Here is a 26,050-nt window from a genome sequence, read left to right as displayed (position 1 = left end):
ACAACCAGCTTTGGAGGGATGATTGTGATGAAGGCAGAGCGAAAGTATATGAATAGCATCCTGACATATGTGTCATTTTTATAAAGATGTGTCAGGGAGAGGTGAAGGGCAGAGCATGTGGCATCCTCAGTTGACCTGTTTGAGCAGTATGCAAACTGAAGAGGGTCAAGGAAGGCATGAAGATTAGTCTTTATGTGTGACATGACTAACCTTTCGAAGCACTTCATTATGTGAAAAAAATACACAAAACAGGATAAGGGTTGGGGTTTTTAGCCCCGTATAGTGTAAAGTAAAGGTCAGTTCAGGTTTTCAAAACTCAAAAAGACAATCAAAATAGGGAGGACGGACATTTTATAAGGACGGACAGGAAATAACGTGGAAGGATGCTGGGAAGTGTCGAGATGGATTCTGGGAGTCTGACGTCATCAGGTTTCGTCAGAGGCTATGAATGAACCCGGAAGTGTGCGTTTCCTTGAATCGTCCGGGCTCTCTTTACGGCTCCGCCGCTTCGGTCTTTCTGAGGAAGTAAGGAGACAAGGATTAGTACACTGCCGTAGCTCCCTCGCGGGACGTTTTACGCAACAAACCGGGTCGATGAGCTGCTCCCCAAGCGCTCGTGCATGACAGGACCCCCACATTAGCCCAGACCCACCGGGTTGGGCGACCCGAACCGAGAGGTCGTGAATGCGGGAGAGAGCATCAGCGTTGGCCTGCAGGGAGCCCCGACGATAAACGACAGTAAACTTAAATGGGTGCATGTCCAAAAACCACCTGGTGACATGAGGATTCGAGTCCCGATGCAGGGCCATCCACTGGAGAGCGGCATGGTCCGTTACCAATGTGAACTCCCGTCCCAGCAGGTAGTACCGCAGGTGGGTTACTGCCCATTTGATGGCCAAGGCTTCCCGCTCCACCGCTGCATACCTTGTCTCGCGGTCCAGCAGTTTCCGGCTCAGGTATTGCACGGGATGCTTGACACAATGGATGCTTTGGCTCAACACGGCACCTAAACCTGTGTTCGAAGCATCGGTCTGGAGAATAAAAGGCAATGAAAGTTAGGAGTGCGCAATATACAGTAGGTGCCAAGGTAAGGGCCCGTTTTAAGTCACAGAATGTATGGTCTGCTTTCATGGTCCACACCACAGTCAAAGGGGCCCTTTTCTTTGTTAGATCCGTCAAGGGTGCTGCTCTCTCAGAGAAGCGGGGCACAAACCGGCAGTAGTACCTGGCCAATCCTAAGAAGGCTTGCACCTGTTTCTTGACCATCGGACGGGGCCATTCCAAGATGTCTTTAATTTTGGTGCACTGTGGTTTAACTAATCCTCCTCCCTCTAGGTAGCCTAAATGTCGGGTTTCGTTCATCCCAAAGTAACACTTGCGAGGGTTGATACGAAGCCCAGCCTTCGCTAGCGTCAGGAGAACCGTATAAACCTGCACTACATGTTCCTCCCAGGTGCCGGAATAGATGACCACGTCATCCACGTAGGCGGCACAATAGGACTGGTGGGGCCGTAGCACTCGATCCACCAGACGTTGAAAGGTCGCTGGTGCCCCGTGCAGTCCAAATGGGAGTACTTTATAGTGCCAGTGACTGCTAGGGGTACTAAAAGCCGTCTTCTCTTTAGCGGAAGCCGTTAAGGGAATTTGCCAATACCCCTTCGTTATATCCAGGGTAGTCAGATAGCGAGCTGTCCCCAGTCTCTCCAGGAGCTCATCCACCCTGGGCATGGGATATGCATCGAACTGGGATATGGGATACTTCGAACTTCGAAACCTGATTAAGGCGTCTGAAGCCGTTACAAAACCGCCACGACCCGTCCGGTTTGGATACGAAGACGATAGGACTAGACCAGGGGCTATGGCTCTCCTCGATGATGTCCATGTCCAACATCCGTTGAACCTCTAGCGTCCACTTCGCCTCAGGGAGGCGGTAGGGACGTTCCCTGACAACCACCCCCGGGGCTGTCACAATGTCGTGCTTAATCACTGACAACCTCCGAGACGGACAGGATGGCTCTCTCAATCTCCTGTCGTTGTAGGGGCAGCAAATTGTTGCTGAAGTTAAGGGGTGTTTTTTCAGAGAAAAGGGAGAGAGAAGGACCGGGAGGAGGGTCATTTTCCCGATCTCTCCATGGCTTCAAAAGGTTGATGTGGTACACTCTCTCACTCGGTCGACGATTCGGTTGACTCACCAGATAATCGATGAGTCCTTTTGTCTCTTTAACTTCGTATGGGCCCTGCCAATGAGCCAATAATTCTGGACCTGCGCTGCTTGAGCCCTAGACATGTGATCTTTAAGTAAAGATCTGATTCTTCCCAATCTATCGTGTAACTGCGCGATATACTCCAATACGTTGGTGGTGGGACGGGCCTCCCCTTCCCACCCTTCTTTTAATATATCCAATAGGCCTCGGGGTTGTTGTCCGTATAATAATTCAAAAGGGGAAAACCCCGTGGAGGCCTGCGGCACTTCCCTATAAGCGAAAAGTACTAGTGGTAAAAGCTGCTCCCAATTCCTACCGTCCTCTCTGACTACCTTGTGGAGCATCTGCTTCAATGTTTGGTTGAAGCGTTCAACCAGTCCATCCGTCTGGGGATGATAGACGGATGTCTTAAGATGCTTAACTCGGAGTAGCTTGGAAACCTCCCTGAACGTTTCCGAGGTAAAGGGTGTACACTGATCCGTGAGGATTTCTCTGGTTTATGCCCACACGGGAAAAAAGCCCTACTAATTCCCGCGCGATGTTTTTTGTATTGGCAGCTCGCAAGGGAACAGCTTCAGGGTATCGAGTTGCGTAGTCCACCATTACCAAAATATATTTGTAGCCACACACCGAGGGTTCCAAGGGTCCCACAAGATCGACACCGATCCTCTCAAAGGGTATATCTATAAGGGGTATCGGGATCAGAGGAGCACGGTCCCTCTGGGGAATCTGTCGCAGTTGACAAACTGGGCAGGATTGACAAAATCAACGCACCTCCTCATTGATCCCGGGCCAATAAAACCGGAGCTTAACCCTCTCCAATGTCTTTTCAGCCCCAAGATGGGTGCCTAGGAGGTGGGCGTGAGCTAATTCGCAAACTTCCCGCTGGTAAGTCCGAGGCACTAGCAGCAATTTCTGCACCTCGCCGTCGTGCTCGGCCACTCGATGCAACAAATCATTTTCAAGTACAAAGTAGGGTCCATGTGGTGTGGAAGCCATAGACAATATGTTGTCAGCAGACACAATAGCATTCCTGGCGAACTTCAAGGAATCATCGTTCCATTGTTCGCGTTTAACACTAGAATTACCAGAGCCTACGAAAAATCTCGTAGATCCGTCCCACCTTAAAACACTTTGCACTTCTCCATCAGCGTCATTCGTCCTTCAAATGTGTTGATAAGCAGCAAACAGCAAGCAGTCTGCTATCACATCCCCCCACCGGCACAGTTTTCTCAGCTCAAGTCTGCTTACCTACTTGTCAGTTGCTTAGAGCTGTATAGAGTGAGAAGTAATGCAAAATGACACCTTTTATAAATACTATACCGTTATTTGGAACACTTGCATTTCATGTGTGTTCCGTGTCTACAACGATCTATGCACAGTAAACACATCGTTAAAACAGAAACGTTTTTCATGTTTTAGTAATAATTGATAAAATGTAGGCATGAAGTGTATAATGTGTGAAGCCTAAATTCCAAGTATCTTTATACACTTTCACAAAAGAAGAAAGTATAACAGAACAAATGCGCTTTTTTCTAAGGCTATAACCGAAGAAAAAGAAACCAGGTTAGTGCTACGTATTGTCCTACCTTCTTGGGTAGTATACTGGTTAGAGCTGCCGATTCCAACTCATAAGGTTCTGTGTACGAGTCTTAACGTCTTCCAAAATAAACGTTTTGAGTAGTGAGCTGTTCTTATCGTTAATATTATACAATAAAAGCATACATTTGATTTGCGACTGTAACAGCCGCTGTAAATGTATAGTGCTTGTCAAAGTTAGCGTCTTTTTTTTTTAGTTTTACTTTATTTACTTATCTTCCTACAGCACAAAGTCACAAGTATACTGCAGACCTTCCTCTGTTTGATCGTCAAGGGCATGCTCACAAATTACACGTGTAATGCCACGAAAAATACCTGCTGACACTTTAGTACGCGAGCAATGGTATGAGAATGCAGTTAGACTTTTTTTGGGCACATACACCACGCTAGTGTTTAGATCTGGACGGTGTAGCATTGGCGAGCTCTGTAAGCCGTGCTGTTTCTTTGAAGGACAAGTGATTGGCAGGATGACGCCGGACTTTTGCCTTTACTCCTGGTGCAGCTGCGTTGTTCTTTTATGTGAGTCGACATTTCTTGCGGGGAGGGCTTCTGTGTTCTCCAATCTGAGTTTACCTCTGTTATAGCGCGTCTTTATTTGAAAACAGCAGTGTCAGATCGGGGCAAGCGTGAACGCTAACTTTGACATGCACTATAAATTTACAGCGGTTGTTAAGATTACTGAGAAGGGTGGCTCCGGCATCACGGCGACCATTAACCGTTTCAGATTCCCTTCCCAGGAGATGTAACACATTGCGGACCTATAAGATCTGGTCTTCCTGTGTACACACTTGACCCCCAAATGCTGGGCAAGCCATTGTCGCGGTAAGACATAACGGCGAGCAACAATGGTAATATTACTCCCAGAGTCAAACATTGCCACCACCGAGTGTCCATTCAACAACACCACTTCCGTATTAGTAACCGTGATGGGATTAGACAGTGCACAGTACCTTTCCTCTCGGGTCCAGCTGCAATCCATGGGCTCTTGGTTGAGTGGGCAAGCTGGCAGCAGGTGTCCTGGCTCCCCACACTTGAAACAGCACGGGAGCGCGAGTTTCCGCTCCTTGGGCCGGGCCAGAGCCTCCGTGGCACGGTGAGTGGGCTCGGGGACAATGGGCTGTCCCAGTCGGGCCCCACGACTTGGGTTACCGCCAGTTGATGCTCCAAAACCTCCAGAAGACCATTCATGTCTTTGAACGGGTGCCTCCGGACCTGTTGGGCGAGATAATCTGGCATTGCATAGATCAGCCCCTCACAAGCCACTTGCTCTACCACCTGGCGAGCCTGGTTTTTTTATCAGGCCGTAGCCAGCGCCCTAGCTTACCCCAGTACTCAAAGGCCTGGGCTCTTACCAGGAGTGCAGGGTCAAAACGCCATTGCCGCCAGACGCAAGCCTGCTGGCCGGAGGTCACTCCGTAGCGCTGATATATTTCGGCCTTCAGGAGGTCATACTGGGCGGCTTCCTCCTCGGGAAGGTCATGATAAGCCCGCTGTGTGGGCCCCTTCAGGTAAGGCGCCAGAATGGATGCCCACTCAGCCCGCGGCCACTGGTTTCAGGTAGCCGTTCGTATATCGACAAAAACGACTCTATGTCGTCATCCCCCGTAAGGGCCAGCATCAAGGGAGGGGTGGTTTTGCGGGCTCTGGCTGCTGCCAGCCGCCTCTTTGCATCCGCAAGCTCTGCTTTAGTCGTGGCTGCATCTACCTTCATTGCTTGCAACTCCGCGATGAGCGTGTTGAGGACCGTGTTCAGGTCTTGTCCTTCTGTCATCGTTCAAACTGTACAATCCTGCCGGTTACGCCACTGTGAAAAGAATACACAAAACAGGATAAGGGTTGGGGTTTTTAGCCCCGTATACTGTAAAGTAAAGGTCAGTTCAGGTTTTCAAAACTCAAAAAGACAATCAAAATAGGGAGGATGGACATTTTATAAGGGCGGACAGGAAATAATGTGGAGGGATGCTGGGAAGTGTCGAGATGGATTCTGGGAGTCTGACGTCATCAGGTTTCATCAGAGGCTATGAATGAACCCGGAAGTGTGCGTTTCCTTGAATTGTCCAGGCGCTCTTTATGGCTCCGCCGCTTCGGCCTTTCTGAGGAAGTAAGGAGACAAGGATTAGTACACTGCCGTAGCTCCCTCGCGGGACGTTTTACGCAACAAACCGGGTCGATCAGCTGCTCCCCAAGTGCTCGTGCATGACAATTATGATTGTCGTGAGTGCAACTGGCCGGTAGTCATTCAGGCATGTCACTGATGACTTTTTTGGCACTGGTATGATGGTGGTTGACTTGAAGCATGCTAGGACTGACGACTGCCTCAGAGATGTGTTGAAGATGTCTGTTAGGACACCAGCCAGTTGACTGGCACATTCTTTGAGCACACGACCAGGTATGTTGTCAGGTCCTGCAGCCTTGCATGGATTGACTCTGGATAGAGTCCTCTTCACGTCAGTTATGGAGAGAGTACCTGGTCAGTGGAGGAAGGTGTTGCTTTTATTGCAGGCTCTTTGTTCTGCGCCTCAAGCTGTTATTCAGCTCATCCAGAAGGAAGGCATCACCATCGCTGCTGTGTGGGTTGGACTTGTAGGTTGTAATTGTCTGAGCACCCTGCCACATGTGACATGTGTCTCTGGTGCTGCTGAATTGTTTGTTAATCCTCTGCGCATATGCCCACTTAACTCTCCTTATAGCACAAGACAGGTTGGCTCTGGTCACCCTGAGGGTGGCCTTGTCTCCAGATTTGAAGGCTGAATTTCTGATCTTGAGCAGCTTGTGCACTTCTCTTGTCATCCAAGGCTTTTGGTGGCTCTTATGGTAACATCCTTGGTAATAGTAACATCCTCTATGCATTTGGAGATGTAGCCAGTCACAGAGTCTGTGTACTCCTCCAGATTGATGGAGTCACCATCCATAGCAGCCTCCCTGAAAATGTCCCAGTCTGTCAATTCGAAGCAGTCTTGGAGAGCTGAAACAGCACCAACCTGTCACACTCTGATGTTCTTGCGGGCTGGTTTAGTGTGCTTCAGCAGGGACTTGTATGCATGAACCATAAACACGCTGATATGGTCTGAACAGCCATTGGGGTTTGAAGGCCTTGTAGGCATCAGGAGCGCTTGTGTAAACATTGTCCAGACAGCTTCCCCCTCTAGTAGCAAAGTTCACTTTCTGGAAGAATTTTGGGAGAACTGACTTCAAGTTGGCATGATTGAAGTCTCCAGCAATAATGAAAAATGCCTCGGGTGCGTCGTTTGCAGTTTGCTGATGATCTCGTAGAGTTCCGCTAGCGCCTGGTTAGCATTTGCGATAGGCGGGAACTGTATTCCCTCGGCATGTAGAAAGGCCGACACCATACCGATAAAACCTCTATCAGCAGGGAGCAATGTCGCACAACTGAGGCAGCATTCATACACCACTCTCTGTTCACATAAACATCCACCCCCACCACCCCCGCGGGTCTTAGCCGGACAAAACAGCGTCTCTGTCAGCTCAAAAGATGGTCAGTCCGTCTAACTGGATGGCCAAGTCTGCAATGTTTTACCGGAGCCATGTCTTAGTGAAAATAAAGATGCAACAGTCTTTCATTTCCCACTGCTTGGCCCGCTGCAGCTTTATATAATCCAGCTTATTGTCCAGCGATCGGATGTTCATGAGCAGAATGGACGGTATCGCAGGTCTGGTGGGATTAGTTTTTAGCCTTGTGCTAATACCGCCGGATTTACCTCGTTTCTGCTTCGGATTGCTGCGCTTACGATTTCGCCAGCTCAGCTTCTCAGGCTGCCGAAGTAAGCAAAGGCTGTGGAGCGTCTCTGTCACCTCACTGGATATTTCGGCTCAGTTTTTTGGAAATCGAGCAGGATTTGCCACTCGTAAATGTATGTCTGTGTACTACTATCACTTAAATCTACTTCTTTACTTATACTAGTTGACAAAGACGAACAAAGATTTACACTAAACACCGCAGACTCGGGAGCTCTGTAAGCCGCAGCCTGCACAGTTTGACAATCGTCATAGACTCTCTCTTTGAAACCACCGAAATTCACCTTAATTGTGGTTTAAAATAAATTTAGGATATAGCGGGTTGGATAATGGATGGATGGAAGAATTTTTAGAAAGCAGTTTGTAATTAGGGGAAGCCTGCATATAATATAAAGCAAATGGAGAGTATATTGTGATGGATGGCACAAGGTATATTATCTGGACAGGAAGCCTGCCTGCCCTTCAGAGGCACAAGAAAGAAGAGGAGGATCATCTTGCCTCAGCCAGGAGATAGGCAAAAGTTGTGAATGTGGCAGTGGGTACACTGGCTAGTAACAAAACCTGGCTGGGGGGGCCATTGTGATGGAAGGACAGGGGGAAACAGCCAGTCAAGACTACATGCTCTCCCAACATGCTAGGTGGCAGTCTATCTGGGCAGCACTACCTGTGCGAACACCTGCAAGGCATGCTGGGAAGTGTTGTCCCTTGGGGCAGCCTTGTTGGATTCCATGGGTACTGCCAGCGGGTGCTGCAGGGATCCATCACCTCAACTTTTTGTGACTTCCATTTGACCTGGAAGTAGTTCCATCTGGTTATGCCCTAGCACCTGAAGTACCTATCTATCTATCTATCTATCTATCTACTCCTGGGTCCAAAATAAAAGAAGGTACTCGACCTCATCCAGTTGAGTTGGAGTCAGGTGGAAGAAGGAGAAAGCTCATCTGGAGGAGTGGAAGGAGAGAGAAAAAGGGAAGAATTGAATTGTAGATGTGTTTTGCAATGAATGTTATGCCATTAGTGAGGACAGACTCTGCTGTTCACCTGTAGGAGTTAGTGAGAACAGATGGAGAAATCTGAGTTGCCCTCAGATATCTGAGAAAATACAGGCATTGATGAGCTTTCCTCATAATAGTTGAAATATGTTGGTCACATTTCAGTTCATCAGCGATAGTCACTTAAAAAATGTTAAGCTGCTCACCCTTTCAACAGCATCCAGTCCTGATGTAGCATCAGTGTGGTCTGCCTTCTGCTTTCTGAAGGTTGAGTTTGTTGTGCAGAATTCTTCTTCATCATGGGTGAATTTTTACTGAAATTTACCTATTGATGAAATACCTCCAAATGACAGATTATTAGACCAGATTTAAAGAGATTTGTCACACAAAGCAACACAAAAAGGTGCCTTATTCTTAAACAACAAGAACCTCTGTTACTACACATAAATTACACATAAACACAACAATCGTATTGTTAATTAAGATTTTCTTTGCCTGAGTTTAGGCTTGACTTAGTTTTAAATAAGCGTTAATTACAATTTTTGTTTTTTTTTCTTTCATATGAATGATCTAACTATGATTTTTCTTGCATTATTATTATTATTATTATTGACATGCATTTCATAGATGCATTTATTTTAGACATTGGGTCGTGCTGAAAACATAGCATTGTACCCTGTTTTCATTCATTCCAGACTGAAATGTTTCTATGTGGAGTTGCCATGAGCCCCTATGTAACTTGCTTGCTCTCTCTTCAATGTTTCAGGTTTTCTCCCATAGCCTAAAGACCTATGCTATGGTATGGAATAGACTGGTATATCAAGTAATTGTGAGTGTGCTCATATCATTACAGGGACATTTCTTGCTTTACTCTCATTATAATGAGGGTTAGCTGCAGCTCCAAAGCAAGCAGAAGATAATGGAATTAATGAATGTTTTGTATAGATGTAATAGTTAGTAAATATTTACTATGCATGAAAAATGGAAAATTCACATGCAAATAAGCACTTCTGTTGTGGCCTCTATAGCATAATTCCCCTGTAGTTCCTCATCAGTTTTAAGGAACATTTAAAACATTTTGGACATGTCTATAATCTCATTACTCAGTAATCAAATTAAACATATTTCTCAGTACTTCAATAAATTAGCTGTTGTAATATAATTTCAGTCTTAAAGGTTGTCAAAAACAAAATTACTTTTATTCAGTCATAGAAATCTTGCTTGTTTTCACAGCTGCAGAAGTCTGTTTCTAGCATTCGTGCCCGAAATCTTCTTGAGAAAGAAAGTGCCATTAATAAAATTCTCCGGTAAGTGTGTATTTTATTTTTTGGGGTTTATTTTCAAATTCTTTTTTGTAATCATCGTATGTTAATAAAAATCTATATTTCTGAAAAAACCTCCTAAAATGTTACTGTTTTGAGGAATTAATTTTTTGTAGTAATGAGATACTCCTTTAATAGGTTATGAATGTGTCAAATATAGAGTTAATACCCTTTTGTACCTGTAATCCCAAATATGGAGCAACTAGATACTAATATCATAACAGGTAAAACAAACAAAAAGTACAGTTCTGGAAAGTACAAGGAAATTTTAATAAAAAAACTGAAAAATATACTAGTCAACCATTGTTCTAGATTATCAGTTCTCAAGTTAAGTCTTGGGGCCCCCTGTGTCTGCAAGTTTGTGTTCAATCCAAGCTGCCTAGTTAAGCCTTTCTGTTTCCTAACCTGACCTTTCATCTTTCTCTATGGGAGTCCATACAGACTCACTTGGCTGATAAATTGGCTATAAGACCTCCTTCTCTCTTAGAGTCAAACCTGGGATCAAAAAAAGTCCTGGGTCTACCAAACCTTAATACCTTCTAGGGGCACCTGATAGCATGACTCCTTTTTGCCTTCTGTAGCCTTTAAATGGCGAGGTTTCCTAGGAAGTTTCTGTAATGCCTCATTTCCAGTGACCATGTTGTTCCATTCTTTTCACTCTATGTAATTTGTATTGCCATCTTAATGGCAAGAAACATCATGCATTCTGTCTGAATATCAACTTTAATGAGATAATACAATCCTACTTGCAGACTGGGATGATATACTGCCTTCTGCTCACTGGGTTGAAATACTGCTCCCTGTTTCCAAGAAAGTTCTTATTAAAGGGCTTCTCTGTTCGTCTTTTCTGCCGTTAGTGAATGCACCCTCTCTCTCAATCTGAAGTGACCCAGTCATCTGCAGTCTGCCCTCTGTTGTTCTAGGGGAATATTGTCTGGTCTCTGACAGGCTGTATACATCTGTCTCTCTTTCACTGGTGTCCCTGTGTTTTTCCCTACCATGACTACCAATATACTCATATTATAGAATGCTCCCTCTAATGGTGTCTGTCTTCTTGTAATGGCATTATGTATCAAGTCACCAGGTCTGGTATGTTTTTCTCTTTCATTGTCATTGCTGGGTTCTGTCCCTGTCTGCTTCCACAGTTTTTTCCCTGGCAACCTCTTTCCTAACTGGCAAATCATCACTCTAGGTTTAATGGAGTTATTTAAATTTTATGAATAATTTGAATAAATTTATATTATTCCATATAAAAAATTTACAATGAAAGAAGCTATCGTAGCTTAGTATTCATAGAATATATAATTCCCAATTACCACTGTCAGTCAGTCAGCTGTGGAATAAATGGGGTCCGTGCCACTCCCTGAACCCGGACACAGACAGGCAGACCACACAAGTGCAAAAGCCACACATTTTAATTTCTTTGCTTGCCCTTTTCAGCACACAGTGAACAAATCAGGAACAAGTACTGCTCAGTACCTTCTCTCTCTTTTTCTTTCTTTCTTTCTCTTCTTCTGCCGCCTGCACTCCTCTCCTGCAAGTTTTGTCCTTCTCCTCAGCCAACAAGCTTTGTCCTCCTCCTCCTGACTCTGGCTCCTCGAATGGAGTGAGGCGCCCTCTTTTATAGTACACCTGGAAGTACTCCCGGTGCACCCGGATCCTCTTTTGGCAGCACTTCAGAATGTGGCAGTAGTGCTGCAGTCCAGGGCTCTGGAACTGTCCAGTTGCCCCCTGGCGGTGGCCCCAATGCAATCCAGGGGGCTGCCCTTTTGTGTTTTGGGGGAGGTATTGTGTTTCTCCCGGTCCTTCCATGGTAAAGGCATTCCGGCTAGGCATGGGCCCCGGCTGTCCATGTGCATTCGTGTCTCAGTTTTACTATATCTACTCTAAAAACTGTTTATTATATGAGTAAACCTGAGCAAGCAGAGTGAGGCCAGTTTTATTTTTTGGCTTCTCGAGGTTATGGTCTGTCTGTTTTTACAAATTCTAGGATAATGTTATATGAAGGAACTGGAGACTGAAAGATGATATGTGTATTGGCCCACAGCCATAGGTAAGTGGCCAGCATTAAGATGCCTGATCATGCACAAGGAGCTGTAGGAAAAGATAAGACAGTAAGAAATCAACTAGCAGCAGATGCAGTATTCACTAACAAGTTTTATTTATTTATTTTTTTTAGTTTGAACAGTTCTTAACAGTCCAGAAGTAGAGCAGTTAATTGGGTGACAGTGTAAGGGTTCATTAATACGGGGGAATACAAACAGTGTGAGTGGAGAGCTTTTAAGTAAGGAATAAGAGAAACACAAAGTTAGGAGAGCAGACAGAAACGTAAAAGTTCTGTCACTTGGCACAGGGAATTCAAAAAAAAACTCAGCAGTGGGTTAATATAGGGCTAAAATAGGAAAGGAAAACAGAGCTGTATGATGCATATAAGACTAATAACTCCAAAGTGAATCGTAGGGCGTATGAAAACATGAGGGCAACCATTAAGGAGGATATTGGGGAGGCTAAAAGACAGTTGGAGAGGAATATAGCAGATAAGACAAAAGACAACCCTAAGAAATACTTTCTGTATTTTAGTAGTTAAAGAACAGTCAAGGAGGAGGTATCAGGAATAGTAAAGAGGAATTAAAAGATACAGACAATGAAATAGCGGACACTCTAAACTTGCATTTTTCTGATGTCTTCACAAGTGAGGAAGTATACATAACCTCCCAGCGATAAATGGGACTACTAAGGAGGTTCTGAATGATTTAGAAATTGTAGAGGGAGAAGTACTGCTCAGATTAAATAGGCTGAAATCAAACACATCACCAGGACCAGATAATATTTACCCTCAAGTTCTTAAGGAGGCTAGCAAGTACATATATAAAACCTTGACACATATTTTTATGAAGTCACTGTGCACTAGGGAGATTCAGAAGGACTAGAAAATAGCACATATGATCCCGTTATATAAAAAGGGTGACAGGGCAGATCCAAGCAACTATAAGTAAAGTAAGCTTAATATCCATCACAGGAAAATTAATGGCAGGAATTATTAAAGATAAGATTGAGCAGCGAATGGCGAGTACTGGACTTTTTCTGAACAGTCAGCATGGGTTACAGAAGTGGGAGGTCATGTTTTACTAACATGCTGGAATTCTATGAGGAAGCAACAAAAGGGTACGATCAAAGTGGAGCTTATGTCTCATCTGGAGTGCTGTGTGCAGTTTTGGTCTCCAGGCTACAAAAAGGACATAGCAGCACTAGAAAAGGTCCAGAGAAACACAACTAGGCGCATTCCAGTGCTATAGGGGATGAATTATGAAGAAAAATTAAAAGAACTGAGCCTTTTCAGTTTAAGCAAAAGAAGGTTAAGAGGTGACACGATTGAAGTCTTTAAAATTATGAAGGGATTTAGTACAGTGGATCGAGACTGTTATTTTTAAATGAGTTCATCAAGAACATGGTTACACAACTGGAACTTGTTAAGGGTAAATATCGCACAAACATTAGGAAGATTTTCTTTACACAGAGAACCATAGACCCTTGTAATAAGCTACCAAGTAGTGTACTAGACAGTAAGGCTTTAGGAACTTTCAGAACTAGACTTTATGTAGTGAGTTGTGTGAAAGTACTATGTAAATGTAAAGACATTATTATTATTATTAGTAGTAGTAGTAGTAATAGTAGTAGTAGCAGTATTATGTTTCAGTGCAGCAATTTTATGTAAGAGTAAGCTGTGGTTGCAATTGTATAGATTAACCAGGTTTTATATTATACAGGGACTGTTTTTACAGCATTGAAGTGCAGGAGCTTTTATGCAATTATATGATTTGCTAAATACAATTAAGTTTTAAAAGTGTAATCTTAGACAGATTAATCAGTGTTAAATTCTGCCCTATATAGAAATTGCAAAATAAGAAGTTCATAATATCACTGTCTTATAGAAAATGCATTAAGAAGACCTGAATCAAAGCTGCTGCAAAGTGTCTGCGAGTAATAGCAACATCTTTTGTATCCTGAACACAACGACCTGTGGATGTTTTAAAAGTACACATTTTTAATCCATGTCTTGTCCAATGCTCCTATTTAAAAGGTTCAAACTTCAGTGGGATTAAAAAATAGATTAACCTGTCAGTTTTGTTTTTAAAATGATCCAAACATGTCATTAAGACAAGAAAAATGTATGGCTAAGGTTTACAACGGGGGCAGTACCGTCCACCGGAGGGCGCTGAAGATATCTAAGGGGGCATTTCTGGTCCAAGACATATTAAGCGGGCATTGAGGACCAGCCACTGCCCCCTTGGGCAATACTCACAAGAATGCGCTGAAAAGTTTGATTAATACTAAAAATCATCAAACGCATGTTTCAACCAATTATTAGTCCGTATTAAATAGTAGGTATTGGTACATTATATTTACATGCATTCTCAGATCATGCAAGTCCTTACAAGATTGATACGCATGCAGAGGACCGCATCTATGCACGTTTTGACAGGTTCATTGAACATTACTATGAATATATGAGAACTTTTTTATCAATACAAGATTGTTGCGGATTTCCTTCAGAGCAAGTGTAAACCTGAAATTACAGTGCAGTACCTACAAATCACATTCAAAGGATAACTTACGTGGACCTACTTATTAAAAACTAGGGGGCTTTGCCCCCTCCTTGCTTCGCTTGCCAACCCCCCCAGCCTGTGCTACACGCCAGCCACTTCATGTCTCTGCCACTCGCGTATGTGGATTTCACTTTCACGAAACAACAAATCTTTTAATTCTCTACCGAAGGTTGATTTCATATTTGAAAAAGTCGTACCAAATGTAGTCGTTGTGCATTGTGCGATTCACCGACAACATTTGGTTGCAAAAAACCTTAGTGATTGCCTTCATCGCTCGCTACAGTATGTAATTACAGCAGTTAACAAGATCAGAAGCAATGCTTTCAATGATAGATTATTTGGAAAGCTTTGTGATGAAAACGACGAAGACTTCAATCGTTTACTATTGCACACAGAAGTTTGTTGGCTGTCAAAGGGTACCTGTCTAAAATGATTTTATGAACTCTTTGAATTAGTTATAAAATTTTTTGAAAACAAAGATGATTCATTAAGAGAGAATTTATTGAAATTTAAGAATGATATAGTTTATTTGACAGATTTATACAACAAATTTAATTAAACGAATCTACAGCTGCAAGGAGATGATTTGAATTTGATCAAAGCAAAGGCTGTTTCTGTGTTTGTGTCAAAACTTGCCTTGTACAAACAAAATTTGGGTCGAAGACAATTTTATCAGTTTCCAAATCTTTCTTCAGTGGAAACAAATGATGACGACATTCTGGTTTGTAGCCAGCATTTGGAAGCACTTAAAGAAGATTTTACAAATAGATTTCAGGATTTACTCAACATGATCATTCCAGATTGGGTCCTAGAACCTTCCTCAAACCTACACATAGCAGAATTATCACTGCAGCAGGAACTGATAGAATTGTCAACAAATGAAGAGTTTAAATTGAAATTAAAAAATGGATATGGAAATGGAAATGGAAATGGCACCAAACATCGAAAAATTTGTGTCGTCACACCAAGCTCAGCCTTCTCACTAATAATATTAAATTCATTTTTTAAATAATATATATATTTTTTAATCATACTTTGAGCAATACACCAATATTGTTAATATCCATCCATCCATCATCCAACCCACTGAATCCGAACACAGGGTCACGGGGGTCTGCTGGAGCCAATCCCAGCCAACACAGGGCACAAGGCAGGGAACCAATCCTGGGCAGGGTGCCAACCCACCGCAGGACACACACAAACACACACTAGGGCCAATTTAGAATCGCCAATCCACCTAACCTGCATGTCTTTGGACTGTGGGAGGAAACCCACACAGACACGGGGAGAACATGCAAACTCCACGCAGGGAGGACCCGGGAAGCGAACCCAGGTCACCAGGTCTCCCAATTGCGAGGCAGCAGCGCTACCCACTGCGCCACCATGCCGCCCACTTGTTAATATCTTCTAATAAAATAATTTTAAAAAATCTGTCCTTGGTTTTTCAATATACAGTATACTATAGTTCACCCAAGGGGGCGCTATTGAATCACTCTTTGAAAAAGTGGGCTCTGACCCCAAAAAAAGTTGGGAACCTATGATGTATGGTATCTATTTCCCAGTTTGTGGAGTGAAACTCTGTAATATGTTATGTCTTCTCCTGCAGCATTCTTTGTGTCTTCGAGTTAAATGGCCCATCTGCCTTTTTGGAAGTGTCACATAACTGGAAATAGCAGTCCTCTCCTTCATCTCTCCATCCTGGTTGTATCTTTCTCTATCTGCTTCCTGTCTGATCCTGAACTGAAAGCAGAGTCCACTCTATAAGGCATCCATCCCTCTTTATGAAGGTTTCCACTACTTTATATATTATTCTTGAATTATATGAGGGCTGATGCTTTTATCTTACAAAGCTACCATAACCATTATACATTAAACTTGTCTGTTTGTTATGCTGTATTTGTTTAGTTCCTCAAAGTATAAAAATGATGAAGTCAGTGGGAAAAAATTAACAGCTAAAAATTACATTGGTCCTAACTTTTTAAGTTATGTTAATTCAGTAAATAGTTACATCAGCAGCTTATATCAATTGATTATAAAAAGAAAAATTCAAATGTTATTCGAAATGCAACTTATGGTGCTGCCATTCTAAGCATATAAAACCCAAACATGCCCCAATCAGCATAATAATATCATATTATTGACTAGTTGATTTATCATATTTACATTTTCAGGCAAATTAGTCTGGCTTACAGCCATCCACATCAGATTTCATGTGAAAAAGCACAAGCCTTGGAGGACCTCAATATATTTAAAAATGAGATAAAGGGGAGTATGGTGAAATATATCACAAGGAAAGCTTATTGGAATTCTCAGATGTAAGGGGAAATTTGTATTATGAAAATAAAATTAAACTTGAACAAAGTGGTAGAGAAACTGATTTACTGCAATTCTGTTTGGAAAACGCATTTGCAATTTTCATAATTGTATTTCTTTCTAATATGTGTATTCATGGCAACCAAGGAGTCAGCTTTATTTTGCAGATCCTTCTGTAAAATACATAAAACATATTTTTTTTTGTTTGACAAAATTAAATATACAAATTTCTAGCTGGCGGCACGGTGGCACAGTGGGTAGCACTGCTGCCTTGCAGTTGGGAGATCTGGGGACCTGGGTTCACTTCCTGGGTCCTCCCTGCATGGAGTTTGCATGTTCTCCCCATGTCTGCGTGGGTTTCCTCCCACAGTCCAAAGACATGCAGGTTAGGTGGATTGGCAATTCTAAATTGGCCCTAGTGTGTGCTTGGTATGTTTGTGTGTGTCCTGCGGTGGGTTGGCACCCTGCCTGGGATTGGTTCCTGCCCTGTGTTGGCTGGGATTGGCTCCAGCAGACCCCTGTGTTCGGATTCAGCGGGTTGGAAAATGGATGGATGAAATTTCTAGCTATCCAAATGGTGACTATATTATCCAACAACATTTGGCTATACTTTACAATATCAGTATAATTTTCATATGTGATGGCATAATTTTAATTTAAAAAGTTATAATGTGCTGTTTAATTTATAGTATCTAAAAACAAGGTATGCTTGGCCTGCTTTGAGTAATCTTAGCATTTTGTTCTGGCAACACAGTAATATGAACCTGTTCCGATTTTTGTGCAAGAATTCTCTTTTTGTATTTAACATAGTGAAGTTGCGTTCTATCCATCCATCCTAATGGTTACTAATTGTGGAAGTGTAGTATGATGAAGACAGAGGAGTCCCAAAGTATTTGAAAACAACTGGCACTCCAATGTGCTAAGAATGTGATGGAATTGTACAGCAATGTGAGAAATAGTATTTTTTTTTGTAAACAAATACTGTTTTCATTCTCTGGGGCAGCTAATAATTTAGGCAATTCTGTTCTGACAGGGATTGCTTTACACAGATAACCACATAATAAGATACTAGCAAAATACCCACGCTTCGCAGCGGAGAAGTAGTGTGTTAAAGAGGTTATGTAAACATATATATATACATATACATATATACATATATATACATATCTACATATACACATATCTACATATACATATATACATATATATATATACATATACAGATCCACATATATATATATACATATATATATATATATATATATATATATATATATATATATATATATATATATAGATATATATATATATATATATATATATATATATATATATATATATATATATATATATATATATATATATATATATATATATATATATATATATACATATACACATCCACATATATATATATATATATATACAGTATATATATATATACACACATATCAACATATATATATACACATACATATACACACATACATACACACACACATACACATATATACATATACACATACATACATAGTGCGTTGTAACACGGGCTGTGATTGTTACATGGGAGGGAGACGACAAATCACAGCTTCCCGCTTTCTAATCGGGCCTGTGATTGGTGCTTTGACGGATGCCCAGATCCCACAGTATGTCCCCTTAGAAGAGGCGTTAGGCAAGTGTAATTGAATAGCGGTGCTGCAAGTTTAGCTTTACACCTGTTTTTAAGGCTTATTGACTGAAAGGGGCTTTCATGAAAAAAGTTAGGGCTTTGCTACAGGATACACCCTCCACAAGTTAAGGAAGTAAAAATAAAGGTATATATTTCTGTTTTATTTAAACCTTTTAAGTTTGTATGCGGGCGGTATGGTGGCGCAGTGAAAGGTGCCAGTTAGGAGACCCGGGTTCGCTTCCCTGCGTGGAGTTTGAATGTTCTCCCCGTGTCTGTCTGGGTTTCCTCCGGGTACTCCGGTTTCCTCCCACAGTCCAAAGACATGCAGGTTAGGTGCATTGGCGATTCTAAATTGTCCCTGGTGTGTGGGTGTGTGTGGGTGTGTGCGCCCTGTGGTGGGCTGGCACCTTGCCCGGGGTTTGTTTCCTGCCTTGTGCCCTGTGTTGGCAGGGATTAGCTCCTGTATTTAGGATATAGCGGGTTGGATAATGGATGGATGGACATTTGTATGTATAGCTCCATTTGCCCGTTTTCGTTTTTTTTCTTTCTTCAGTAATATTTCAGCAAACCCGGAGCTTGTCAGTTCAAATCCTGGTACTGACACCACTGTGTGACCCTGAGGAAGTCACTTCACCTGCCTGTGCTGCAAAAAACAAAAGTAATGTAACAAATTGTACCTCAGATGTTGCAAGTTGCTGGAATAAAGGCATAAGTCAAATAGATAAATATGTATTATACACATTGGAACTATTCATTTATTTTCAGTTAAGTCATCTGCAGCAAACCTTTATAAATGAGGGTTTCTCCTTTTTAGATAGTGCAAACTGTTTCTTCTTCATTGAGGTTTTCTCTTGGAGAGCTTTTTTCATTTCATTGAAAATTAAAGCAGCAGCTGCCAAAATATGTAGCTTTCTTATTAATTTTTCAACATTGTGTAAAATAACTTTATAAAGTAACATAAAAGGTTTAAATACTGGTTATCCTTTTACACTAAAATATTACTAAAGAGATACAAAAAAAGTAAAATGCATATGTTCTTTTTCTTTAAGGAGATTAAATATTACTGAAGAAAGAAAAAAAAACTAAAACAGCCAAATGGGGCTATGCATACGAACTTAAAAGGTTTAAATAAAACAGAAATATATACCTTTATTTTTACTTCCTTAACTTGTGGAGTGTGTATCCTGTAGCAAAGCCCTAAGTTTTTTCGTGAAAGCCCGTTTCAGTCAATAAGTCTTAAAAACAGGTGTAAAGATATTGACAATAAGCTACGCAAACCCACCAAGACATGGAATCGTTTAAATCAAGGCGCGAGTCGAAAAACACCATCCCATACTATTAGTTAACGATTAACACATTTCTATGTGTATTGTAAGCATACAATACAACTGATAATATGTTGCGCTTATTTATCTGGTGTACCGACATTTTTGCGCGTTTAACGGCTGAAATCCAACGTGGTTTGTGCCCTTCAGAATGAAAACAGTTTGCATTTACCTTTTTAATAAAAGGTGAGCTTTTAAGCCTGAGAAATCACCCCGTAAATGCACACGTTTAATTGCACATGTGTTAATATGTAAGACACTCAACAATTAACGTCATTTGCCTTCGTTCCCGCGTTTGAGTCGTGCTGTAAATCTCTTCCTTGTTTTCAGTTCACGTGATTACGTAGGAGGCGTGATGACGCAATATGTGACTCCGCCTCTTCCATTACAGTATATGGACAAAAAAGAGGTTCCAGTTATGACCATTACGCGTAAAATTTCGAAATGAAACCTGCCTAACTTTTGTAAGTAAGCTGTAAGGAATGAGCCTGCCAAATTTCAGCCTTCCACCTACACGGGAAGTTGGAGAATTAGTGATAAGTGAGTGAGTCAGTCAGTCAGTCAGTCAGTCAGTCAGTCAGTCAGTCAGTGAGGGCTTTGCCTTTTATTAGTATAGATAAATCTTTTGTGCTGTGTAAGTTTATAAGTTCAGTGATAAATTAGGTTCAGTTTATTTTTGACTCAGTGGTGAAAGAGCTGCTCCCTCATATCTGTTCCTTAATTTGTACCCGAGTCTGATTAGGATTCTCAGCAACATTATTGAGTTCTGTGCTTCAGAACCTAGTAGTAAATGGGACTTGAAAAATCTTTTGACTGTTGTATAGGATTGCTCAGCTGGCAAGGGATTGTTGGGACAAGAGTGTCTCCAGGATGGGACAGCACTGGGAATGGACCCCACAGAAGAGTAATATTAGAGTAGCCCACACAGGCAACTGAAGTGCATCTTTATGTTCCGTTGTAAATAGATGGGGTCTACCAAGGAGCAGTGGTTAGTTTTTTGGTGCAGGGGTGCCTAATGATTAGTGACCCTAGAACCAAGTCATGGTATAAGGGTGCAATGGATTCAGGAGCACTGGAGGGCATTGATGGCTTTGTGACATAGTATAGCTGCACTGACCCTGACATAAATCTCGGCGCGATCTTAGAGCTTTTATGTGCAGGTGATTGCCACTGCCTGTTTCTCTTTGTCAGGCCCATGTTGGATTTTTACCACTATCCTGTATCACTTCAGGGTAATTTCAGCCCCAGGAATCCCCTCCTAGCAATCCTCTACCCTATACTGTATTTCAATGTAATAGTTATTTTGAGGATGTAAAGGAATACTCAACCCAAAAATTATATACTTTTTTTAAATGATACTTACCCCATGTGGTTTGGTGATTAGATTATATTAGATACTCATCTGTCCCCAAGAAGAAATTTAAACTTTACAGAAGTGCAAGAGAAGAAAATACACATATAAATATTGTAATAAAAAACAACAACCCCCATAACACACATAAGACCTTCTTATAGTGATAGTTGATAAAAAAATATAATCTCATGTCTTCATGCAGAACAGAGCTAACAAATTTTATACTTTAACTAGAAGGAGTTACATTGCGTTTTTGTGAACCTGGAGGGTGCCTCAAGAGGAGTTGTGGTATTGTATGAAGAAGTCAGGAATGGCAGAGAAGTATGTAAGAGTTGTATAGGATATGTACGAGGGAAGTGTGACAGTGGTGAGGTCTACAGTAGGAGGGATGGATGCATTCAATGTAGAGGTGGGATTACATCAGGGATCGGCTCTGAGCCCTTTCTTATTTGCAGTGATGATGGACAAGTTGACAGAGGAGATTAGACAGGAGTCCTCATGGACTATGATGTTTGCTGATGACATTGTGATCTGTAGTGAGAGTAGGGAGCAGGTTGAGGAGACCCTGGAGGGGTGGAGATATGCTCTAGAGAGGAGAGGAATGAAGGTCAGTAGGAACAAGACAGAATACATGTGTGTAAATGAGAGGGAGGTCAGTGGAATGGTGAGCATGCAGGGAGTAGAGTTGGTGAAGGTGGATGAGTTTAAATACTTGGGATCAACAGTACAGAGTAATGGGAATTGTGGAAGAGAGGTGAAAAAGAGAATGCAGGCAGGGTGGAATGGGTGGAGAAGAGTGTCAGGAGTAAAAGCAAGAGTGAAAGGGAAGGTCTACAGAACAGTAGTGAGACCAGCTATGTTATGTGTGTTGGAAACTGTGGCACTGACCAGAAAGCAGGAGACAGAGCTGGATGTAGCAGAGTTAAACATGCTAAGATTTGCACTGGGTGTGATGAGGATGGATAGGATTAGAAATGAGTACATTAGAGCAGGCATGTCAAACTCACTACCACTGGTGGGCCGCTTCGACTGCCATACGTGCATCAGCGGGCCGCACTGTAACAAATACTATTATACAAACTTACTGTAGCTTTCTTTCCAATACTGAAAACTTTAAAAAAATGTAACACTTAAAGTTTAAAGAAAAGCAATTTATTTCCATACAGTCTCCATACAACAGTGTAGAATTAGAGTCTTAGCCTCTTAGCTAGGTCCTTATTATATTCATTATATTATATTCATTGCTTATATAGGAGCCTTACAGTGTGAGATTTATTTCTTTTGTCCAGACACTTGGCATCTCTTGTTAGTAACCAGCTCGTTAATATCAGGCTTGAAATCTTGTGCAGCTGCAACTTTTATGAGGGATGAAAGGTGCTCAACGGTAAGTCTTGAGCGATGTGGGGTTTTGGTAGCTTTCATTAACGAAAACAATTGCTCATAAACGTAAGTGCTTCAGAACATACAGTACTCTCGATGCCAACTTACGGATCTGCACATACGAGGGTGGCAGGTAAGCACACAAGCCTGGCACACCAACTTCGTTGTATTTTGCCTTCAGAATAGAATCTGATTACACTTCAATCAATTCCATTTGGATATTCTCAGGCGCATTCTCAACATTGTAAGAGAACAGCGCAATGCCCTGTTTGTGTGAACTGAAATCACGAAAATACTCACTGAATTCATTGCTCAGTAATTTAAGTTGGAAAACAAATCCTCCAAAAATCAAATTTTACTTTACTAAGTTTACTTCAAAGTTTATATTGTAAAATAAGCCGATATGCAAAAAGCCACCTGAACTACAATAATTTTACAAACTCAAAATCACAAAAATATGTTAAAACAACTCACCAACTTCTCTCGTCCACTTCAGATCTTTAGCTGTAGTCTCCACTAACTGTTCGTTACAATACTTGCACAAAATTACATAAAACTAGAGCAAAAAAAACGTGAAAATATGCAAACTATTACTACTCATGATGGTCAGTTCTGCCCAGTGGCCAGTCTCAGCAGCCCAGTCAGTAGTGTAGCCTTAGCAGGAGCGGCTCTAGGCGACCCTGGGCAGAGAAAGAATTGGTGGCCCCTTCGCCTGGCAATGTCAATACGGTATCTTATGCACAGCGGATAGCCACATCCATTGCCGACACTGCATAGCCGCCTCGTGCTCATGACACGCTTCTACTGTATATGCGCGTGTCCGTAACTTGAAAACCAAGTGGCGGCCCATGATATTCTCATTACGGCAGAATGTTATAATACTACATATACTTACTGCTCCGACTCGATCGACATTAGTAAATACAGCATACTAATTAACAAGAAACAATGTTTTTCAGCCACATTGCCGTCAGCTGTGTCGTTATTTTCTCTTTGTTTTATATTCAATATATATTGGCGTGGTGGCCCCTGGGATTTGGCGGCACTGTGCAGGTGCACAGTTTGCACATGCCTAAGGCCGCCCTTGCTGCAGCCTAGCACTTCAGTTGTGATGCTGCGGCTCATTAACTTTGGTCAAGGCTCGTGGCTATACTAGCAGATGACGTTCCCGGTACCGTAATGCCATAGGAAAACGCACTTTTGTCAGAAGGCAGAAGAAAGAAAAGTCAATAAGTAACACCGAAGATGCAGAATGATTTCTGTTGTGGGCCGCATGCGGCCCGGGGGCCGCGTGTTTGACATGCCTGGATTAGAGGGTCAGCTCAAGTTGGACGGTTGGGAGACAAAGCCAGAGAGGCGAGATTGCGCTGGTTTGGACATGTGCAAAGGAGAGATGCTGGGTATATTGGGAAAAGGATGTTAAGGATAGAGCTGCCAGGGAAGGGGGAAAAAAGGAAGGCCTAAGAGAAGGTTTATGGATTTGGTGAGAGAGGACATGCAGGTGATGGGTGTAACAGAACAAGATGCAGAGGACAGAAAGATATGGAAGAAGATGATCCGCTGTGGTGACCCCTAACGGGAGCAGCCGAAATAAGAAGAAGAAGAATCAGGCAATGACCAATACTGGACAACAGCAATATGCATGAAAAAATCTCATGCTTCTCGTGTCACATAATTTAAGTCAGGTCCTCTAGTTGTATATTCAAAATGTGCAAAATGCATTCATTTTTTTTGCAAAAATATTGTTAAATCAATTCCTCTTGTAAAACTGAAGTAGTCCCAAGCTCGGAACCTTGTTCACACTGGGTCACATTCAAAACAAAATTGTGAAATGATGAATCAATAAACATAATAAAAAAATATTAACATGGTCATATTGGACATATGAACAGAAGACAAGTTTAGAAAATAATTGGGGGTGCGCAAAAACATGAAAATCATTTCAATTAACCTTATATGGAAGTTAAGGTTATTACATGAATATAAATCATTTTTGCATTTTTAAATTTAATTTTGTACTTCACCTCAGTGCCATTTTGTTATAGAGTTCTTTTGATGGCACCACCATTTTCTGTTTTTTTCATGGATGCATCCAAATTATTCACAGTTGCTCTGTTTGTTGCTGGTCATGTGATGTGGAAGTCACTTGACATACTATGCCATTGTGTCTCTCCTATATAAAATGTTGACACACACAACTAGGCATTCATGCTTTGCATCAGACTATTTTTCTTTTTAGCATATCAGCATTTCAAATTCATGGGAAGAATATTTGAAGGATATTAGACCATGGACTGAGTATTTTTGCCTTTGATTTTAGGATAACATTTTGTGTTTCTCTAATTATTATTATTATTATTATTATTATTATTATTATTATTATTATTATTATTATTATTATTTTAGGGGATTTATCTCTGCCTGTTCAATGACTGCTGTTGTTTCTCCCTTTTAAAATCATCTCTCATTCCATTTAATCTCATTCCATTTGATTTTTGGATATTAGGAGAAAGACACTAAAGTATAAAACACCATATTCAAGTGTAATTGATTAGTTATCCATTATGAAATACATACAATACACTAAATTCAATACAAGTATATTTAAGGCAAGCCTAAGAAATAACATACTATAACAAAGAAAAAGCTAAAAAAAAAACAAATACAAAAGCCAAGTTCCAAAACAATACATAAAAAATGCCAAGAATTAAATACAAAAAAAAACAAAAAAAACAATAGGGTCTGTTAGGTTTTTTGCATAATCTCTTGCTTCCTCCATTTTATCTCCCTGTCCCTGTGAAAATGCTGATTTTATTTGTATTTTCATTATATCTTTGGTGTTTCCTGTATTCTTGTACTATTTTGTTTTTTTTCCACTTAATATGTTTATATATGTTCACTTTATTAAATTATGATTATTGTATCAGATGTATACACATTTTCCTTGAATATATTGTTTTGTAATTTTGGTATTTACATTAAATAATTTACTTTATTTTCTTATTATTATTACTGCTTATGTTAAACTCTGTATAAGCTTTATTATTAGTTAAAATAAAAAAATGTATTATTAGTTAGGTCACAGTCATGAAATAGCTGACATTGCCATGCACAAAACTTTTATGTTACTTAACATATTGTATAAAGGCAGGTGACAGAACAACAGACTCCTTCTATTGTGCTCACACAATATGTATTGCTTATATTATTTTTTCATAAAAATAGTCCATTATTCTCTACAAATCCCATATATGCTACACAGTGCATACATTTAGTTATGTTCTGTCCAAAAATGTGCAATCCTTGCTCTACTATTACCAGCAGGAAATGCCCCATATTAGCGCACACATTTGTCCCCCCAGAAATGCACTATTTTCTTCAAGTGTGTTTAAGTTAATGGAACTCTCAAATGCCATCTGGTGACGGAAGTGCTTTAGCCTTGGTGCAGTATGAATTTATTTACAGTAAGGGTGTCAAACTGAAGACCTGTTATCCAGATCTGGCCTGTGGGCATTTTTAAAGTGATTTG

The 26,050-nt window shown here is 41.3% G+C and overlaps 1 protein-coding gene across 1 annotated transcript in view; it reads left to right on the top strand.

The window, feature by feature from the left end:
* Positions 1 to 26,050, top strand: part of nalcn (sodium leak channel, non-selective) — an 898,297-nt gene that overhangs the window by 706,736 nt on the left and 165,511 nt on the right. Inside the window, exon 19 of the mRNA XM_051926631.1 lies at positions 9,785 to 9,858. Coding sequence (XP_051782591.1) covers positions 9,785 to 9,858 — 74 coding nt within the window. The remainder of the gene's footprint in view (positions 1 to 9,784; positions 9,859 to 26,050) is intronic.

Source organism: Erpetoichthys calabaricus, chromosome 4 (genome assembly GCF_900747795.2).
Source record: "Erpetoichthys calabaricus chromosome 4, fErpCal1.3, whole genome shotgun sequence".
Lineage (NCBI taxonomy): Eukaryota > Metazoa > Chordata > Cladistia > Polypteriformes > Polypteridae > Erpetoichthys > Erpetoichthys calabaricus.
This window is presented reverse-complemented; position numbering and strand designations above follow the sequence as displayed.